We start from the raw sequence: 6,869 nt of genomic DNA, 5'->3' as shown, positions 1-6,869 counted from the left end.
CCCCCCAAATCCTCTTCTCCTTTCTCCAGCATCCCTGACAGCTTTTCAAACCTCCTCCTTCTCCGCTCACCTTCCCTCTGCGGTGCTCCGAGGGCTCTCTCCGGGCTGAAGTACGACATGATCCCCGCCAACGCTACCATCACCCAGCAGTGTGGCCGCATCGTCGCCGCGTCCGCAGCAACAACAACAACAGCATCCGAGCGCCGCTGCCGACTGTCAGCGTCGGTGTCCTCTCTCCCGTCCCCCCGCCACGGTCTGTGCCGTCTCCGGGCTCACGCTGTCTCCGTCTCCCCCTCCTCCTCTCCGCTTTCTCCTAATAATAAAGAGCGTCTCCTTGCCTTCCTTGTTGTGCTCTCCCCCTCCCCCTCCTCTTCCCCTCCGCTCTAATCCGCAATTAAACACAGTGTGTGAGATGCTCTATTGTGCATCCTCAGGCCGCCTCTCGCTGCGCATCCATTTCTGCTCTGCCTCGGTCACAAGCACCGCTGAAAACAACCATCCTCTATTTCTGACGTTATATTTATATATTTCCTACCCCTCTACCTGCTCCTCCCTCCATCTCACGGTGTTGGAGGGTGTCTGTGTTTTTCTCCTCCGCCAGCCTACGTCAGCCTCGCACGGCGCGCATTGTCATGGTCCGGCTTGATCATTCACCACAGCCTCATAGTATCAAAACACACCCGTGATAATGCGCCCACAGGGGAGCAAACGAGGCGGCTTATATCGATCTCGGATTGGATTTTTAAAATCCACATAATATCACTTAAGGATTCATATCATGACCTTTGGGTGTGATGTGATTTGTGCTCTGGCATCCTATAAAATAACCTCAGAAACAAAGCCATAAATTCACCTTTTAGAGGTTATTACAGCCAATCTAAGCCTAATAAACTTATCAAAAAGAGCCAGCACATATGCCACCACAAACTAGTTATATCACCTATAAAAGTAGTTTTGCATTGCAGGGTGGGTACATTTCCACAGCATATGCCTGTAAAATCTCAAATCCTTTGTTCTGGTCACCGTCACACACACAAAAGGTCATTTTTTTCACAGCCGTGTTCTCCTATTAGGAAAAGCACGAGTGTTACTATGAACGTTAGCGATGGCTCTGCTCTATTCGAGCATCCTGTAAACTGTGAGTGTGAGTCAGCACAGCGGCATGACCCCGAAACTGAAGCAGTCGTCAGTAATTTCAACAGTTCTACCTGTGCTTTTTCTTTTTCTGTGAGTGATGCATGATATACATTAAACACATACACAAAATAGAGAAACGGTCAGTTCGCCTCAAAGATGAGTAGAGAGAGAGCTTTTTCCTGGAAATAATAATACTTTTATTGTTGCCATTGACATTTACAGTGTTTCTTTAACCCAGCAGTGTCACAGAATACTGAAAATATTAATTATGATTTTTGTTTATATTTGATAATCATACATTATAAGGGATTTGGATCGGTGAAGAGAAGAGTTGTCGAAGATACGAGCCGTGGAGATGATCTTCCTCTGAAGCGCTTCTTTAGAGTCAGGGTGAGGAGCTCTGTCATTCTGGAAGTACTCTGAGCACAGCCGCTACTCCTCCACATCTAAAGGAGCCTGCTGAGGTGGATCGGTCATCTGAATATGATGCCTCCTAGGTTAAATGTTTTGGACATGTCCTACCAAGAGCAAACCTTGGGTTTGACCCAGAGTATGCTGGAGAAATTAAATCATTATATCCCTCTTTCTCTGGTTTGGGAATGTCTCAGTCTCTCCCTCAGAAGACCTGCAGGAGGTGGATGCATGCATGTATGGAAATGGCCTAAAACTAGTAACTCAAACCATCGCCGAAGATGATTTAATGTAAATGTTTTTAGATTAACAGACTCTTTAGATTGTTACTGTATATGTCCTGCTAACAGCTGTTCACACAGTGCTGTCTTTGCTGGCGTGCTGAGCATCAAGCCCCCTGTGATGGGCCATCTGCCCTGCTGATGTGTTCATGGGTAAAACTCTGCAGATAAATTTGACCTCTGCCCCTCATGCGAGTAACAAATAATAAATAAAAATAAACGATCACAACGCTGAAGGCTCAGACTTTCTGTTTGTATCGTAGTGAGCTCTGTAAACAGCAAAGAGAGCTCAGGATTTTAAAATCTCGTCTCTCCAGCTCTCCCGGTCCCGCCTTTGTCGCTTTCGGGCTAGTTCTGGGAAGTATGCGTTGTTGTAAGGCCTCTCCCTCTCGCTCACTTCCCTCCCAGGCTCCTTTCCTTTGCCGCTCCTCTGCTCCAGAAGTGCCTGGGCTCTCCTCCTTTCCTCAGCCTCCCTCTGTAAACGATCAGCACGTAACCTTTCTATCGAGCTGGAAGAGACCAGACAGACATTTTGTTACCGACCTGCTTTGATATTCACCACAAGATCGCTTTAATTTGACTTGAGCCTCAGTAAAACACTAAGGGGGATAAAACTTCCAGACAATCAATACTGGTATTCTTACCTCTCTCCGCTGCTCCTCTTTTCCCCTTTGTCTCTTTTTTCCTTTTTCTTGCTCTTGTGCTCCTTTCTGTCTTTCTCTCCGAGAGCTTTCTTCATATCTTTCAAAGGATCCAAACTATCCTTCAGTCTACGATCCTTCTTCTCTCTCTCCTCTTCACTTATCCCTTTTCTCTTTTCTTTTTCTTTGCTCTCCTCTTTGTCTTTGCTGCTTTTCAGATACCACGGCGTGACCTCAGACCCCGGCTGGGGTCCCAATGACACCAGTAAGCCAATGGCTCTTTCCTGCTTCTCCTAGAACCCCCCCCCCCACAAAAACAACAACAGAAAACAAATATTTTGTGTTATTTTTTTCATTACTGTAGCACACTTTTTGTTTATACATGTGTTTGTTTTGTTTATACAATACCCAACAGATAGGAGAATGTAAATATCTGAGTAGCCAGACGGGACATTAACCTGTCTTTAACCTTCCACGAGCTCCATAGTACTTGTTCCTAAGTGCAAATAGCAGAGCTAACTGTCTGAGGCATCATGTGTGCCGCATGCTGTGTGCTATTTGAGCAGCTCCCTCACATAAAACCAGCAGTGGGAAGATGTCAAAAGCAAACTATTTCTTGTTGTGTGATAAAGGAAAACAGTGGGAAAAAATGCGACCTGATACTCTCGACCGTATTCCAAGCTAAAGTCGAAAAGGTCTAGAAGAGCAGATGAACTGCTTTTTGATTGGTCTCTATCTTAGCTTCATATTGTTAAAACAGGAAGTTGTTGATGGGGTAGGAAAGTTTGAAAGGTACGAAACTGGTAAAAGTTTTTGTATTTTGTAGGTTTGGCCTGTGGGTGTGGGAAAAATAGTTTCTGGTGCTACATATAAAAAAAAAAAAACAATAACAAGTTTCACATGTATGAAATTCTGTAGCCTGACTTAAACCCGCAATATTTAGAAAAAAAGCCTCTTGGAGACATGCTCTAAACCCAACAGGAAGTCCAGTGTTTTAAATGTAAATTGCTTTTTTTCAGGCAGTTCACTTTATCAAACTCCTCTTAGAGAACTTTAATCTAAAGACCTTGGCAATGCCAAACTAAGAAGTTTTTGAGTTTGTGTTGTCTGGTGCGTCCATGTCAGCTCAGCAAATTTTGATTAGTTGCCACAAAAAGCTCTTATAACTCAAATGTACACTGTCCACTCTGTCCTGAGCTTGACGTCCTGGAAGCGAGTCTGGAGACATCTACACAAAGTCAGCGCGACAGCTAGTGGCAACAGGAAATCAGCATTAGGTGATAAATCGTGGCTGACAATATCCCTTTTGAAATCCAAACACTCAATACAGCAACGTGACATACAATTAGTAGGTGTTCTTGAAAGAAAGAAAGTGCTTATACAAAGTGTTTGGAAGTAGTGCATATACACATATGTATATACATGAAAGGTTACCAAGGAAACCAGAAACGTTTTTGAGAGCGTTTTCCATCAGCAAAAACGCTGTCTCAGTGTGGACAGGAGGCCGAAACAGAGAGAAAACAATGCGTTTTCAAACGACAACGCATTAGTGTGGACGTAGCCTGAGTGTAGCGTATCTCATTATGCACCAAGGTGTTTCCCACCACACCACTTCAAAAATTCAACTTCCTGTTGAGTTCTGAATTTACTGAAGCAAAAAAATTTTAATTAACTAAAACACAACAACTGTTATGGATATTCTCTGCTATTAAAACAGGACACACAATAAACTAATATACTTCAGCAAATCATTAAATAAATGTAAATGGTACTAAAGTGCCTCTGCTTTGCCATCAGCAGCATTTTGGCATTTTCTGACCTGTGATTGGAAAGCCTTGATCACATCCACGGGCTTTAACTTGTATTTATATTGTCTGTCTGAATTAATTTCCCACCCGTCTCATGCTGCATCTATTTACGCTGCATGTATACATACTGGCACTGGGCTGCAGAATAGAATAGCAGGTATGATGACAACAAGACAAAAATTTAAACTGATTGCATTGCTTTTTAAAGTGTGGTGATAACAAACCATTCAAATGACATCTGAGAAAACTACACCCACTAATGATGAGATTAGATAAGAATCATCTTTTCTCTGGCAACATTTCAAAAACATACAAAGCATTTAGCATTTTTGTGACTGAGCTGAAAAGCAAGATTTTGCAGATCCACTCCTAACTACTAAAGGTTTTTAATGGAAAAAATGAAAATGTAAATGGTATTCAGAATCAGCACTGGACCTGCAACCACAGACCATGCAGGACACTGAACCCAGATGTGGTACCAAACTTGCAAAAGCTTTGCTATCATTCAGCTGCTACGTCAGAGCAAAAGAAAAGCGTGAAAGAGAAGACTGACAGAAGCAGCAGCACGGACACCTTTTCTTCTTTCTTTTCCCTGAGATACTCCTCATTCCCCTTCTTCTCCGAGGACTCCTCCAGGGGGAAAAGATTGAGATGCTCCAGAGCTCCACTTCCTCCACCCTGTTCCTCATCACCATCATCTCTGCTTCCTCCTGTTGGCTGAAGAGCAGCTCGGGCTTTCCTTCTCAGATACTCTGTACGTGCCTGTAAACAATGAACAGGACATTCATGGGCACGGCAAAGCTTACGGTATTTAACTTTCATAATAAAAAACTAAACTCAAATCATAAATACTTAAGTTTTCTACTGGTGCCAATTTAGAGACGTACAGTACATTTACAGCAATCTGAATAGTAACACATAGGAAATGTTAGCATTGATTTCCAGGTGTTGTTTTTCTTTTAAATATTAACAAAAGACAGCATACAACAGTAAATGTGTTGTTTTTTACAATTGTAGAGGATAGGCGTGCACTAGTGAGAGATCTATTAGGGATGCAGTGATTGCAAAACTCTGGACCAATACTGATGTTTAAAATAACAACTTGTTTGTTTTTTAATTAGTATATTACATATCTTTACCATTAACTATCCACCCTTTTTTGGCAGGGGAAATAAAGAAAAGATCACTACACCGTTTGAACATTTAGTTAGCACAAAAGTTAGCTGACACATCAGAGAAACGATGCTAATCAGCAGTCAACAAGGACAGTATCTGATGCTCATACACTCTACCTATTATAATGCATACGTGGTTGCTAATATTTAGTCTGCTTTCACTCTGTTGTTTCATAAAAACAGGGTGTTTCCTGTCTCAGTGTGGGCCTTTTAAGGGGTTCTGGACATCTGGGTTACTTAACTTATCAAAGGTCTATATGTTTTCCAATACATTTTGTCTATTTGATCAACAAAAATTGATTTTAAGCTTTAATAAGTTAAATAAAATGGTTAAAAATATTTTTAGTGACAGTGGATGGCAAAAAAACCCCTCACTGATGGGCTCAAAGCTTCTTTAAATACAGTAAAACCCTAATAATCTCTGCAATGCAACACATAAGTGTAGCAGAGAACAATCTGTTCTCGCATGATAACATTTTATTCCGGCTCTGCACGGCCCACTACATTTTACCCGCTGTGATACTGAGCTACTTCAATGTCATCTCACGTTTCCTGTCCTTTACTTTAATGTACAGTACTGACATTATTTTTTTTGGGTAACTTTTCTGTAATACATTTGATTTCAAAATAATTCTGCCTTTTTAATATATTTATTTTTTAGATTTCCATCCCATTATAAAAAGCTTTAATATTCTACATATTTATTTATTGTGCAAAATGTAGATTAAAAAGAGAATGCATTAATTTGCATTTTGCAATTTTTATTCACAACTGTTATTGTTGTTTATAACCAATGTTTTAAATAATTTTGTTGGCAGCAACAGATCTCAAAAAGTTGGGACAGTGGTAACAAAAGGCTGGAAAAGTAAGCTTAACTAAAAGGAAACAGCTAGAGGAATATTTTGCAACTAAGTTAACTGCCAACCGCTCAGTAACATGACTGGGTATGCAAAAACTGTGTCTACAAGTTGTGTACCAATTTCAGCATAAAGCTCCTAAATGTAAAGTTACAAAGACTTTGAATATCAATACTAGATGCCTGTGATTTTTGGCAACACAGGCAACAGTGCAGTGAAAATAGGCAGGATTCTGTCATGGAGTCACTGCATGGGTTCAGGAACACTTCCAGAAATTACTGTTACACTTCGAAGTAGTCATATGTGAACATGATACAAAAACGCTGCCTTCTCTGGGCCAAAGCCTATTCAAAATGGACTGAGGCACAGTAGAAACTGTTTCTCAAGGTACAACGTGTGCATTAGTGCCTATGGAACTGGCAGCTTGCAAATCTGGAAAGGTACCATCAGTGCTTCAAGGTATACAGTGGGGCAAAAAAGTATTTAGTCAGCCACCGATTGTGCAAGTTCCCCCACTTAAAATGATGACAGAGGTCAGTAATTTGCACCAGAGGTACAC

General features: G+C 41.4%; 2 protein-coding genes across 4 annotated transcripts in view; both read right to left on the bottom strand.

Annotated features, from left to right (window-relative positions):
• The window catches only part of lmtk3 (lemur tyrosine kinase 3), a 21,467-nt gene extending 20,828 nt beyond the window's left edge, over nt 1-639 (bottom strand). For both annotated transcript variants that reach the window (XM_005732022.1, XM_005732023.1), the window contains exon 1: nt 71-639. In XM_005732022.1, coding sequence (XP_005732079.1) covers nt 71-161 — 91 coding nt within the window. In that variant the 5' untranslated portion in view covers nt 162-639. The remainder of the gene's footprint in view (nt 1-70) is intronic.
• Nucleotides 640-1,310: 671 nt separating this feature from the next.
• leng1 (leukocyte receptor cluster (LRC) member 1) overlaps nt 1,311-6,869 on the bottom strand; it is a 7,915-nt gene continuing 2,356 nt past the window's right edge. For both annotated transcript variants that reach the window (XM_005732020.1, XM_005732021.1), the window contains exons 3-5: nt 4,852-5,040; nt 2,474-2,763; nt 1,311-2,338 (exon numbers count right to left, since the gene is read on the bottom strand). In XM_005732020.1, the coding sequence (XP_005732077.1) occupies nt 2,119-2,338; nt 2,474-2,763; nt 4,852-5,040 (699 nt within the window). In that variant the 3' untranslated portion in view covers nt 1,311-2,118. The remainder of the gene's footprint in view (nt 2,339-2,473; nt 2,764-4,851; nt 5,041-6,869) is intronic.

Source organism: Pundamilia nyererei, unplaced genomic scaffold (genome assembly GCF_000239375.1).
Source record: "Pundamilia nyererei isolate P.nyererei 1_Seehausen unplaced genomic scaffold, PunNye1.0 scaffold00045, whole genome shotgun sequence".
Classification (NCBI taxonomy): Eukaryota; Metazoa; Chordata; class Actinopteri; order Cichliformes; family Cichlidae; genus Pundamilia; species Pundamilia nyererei.
This window is presented reverse-complemented; position numbering and strand designations above follow the sequence as displayed.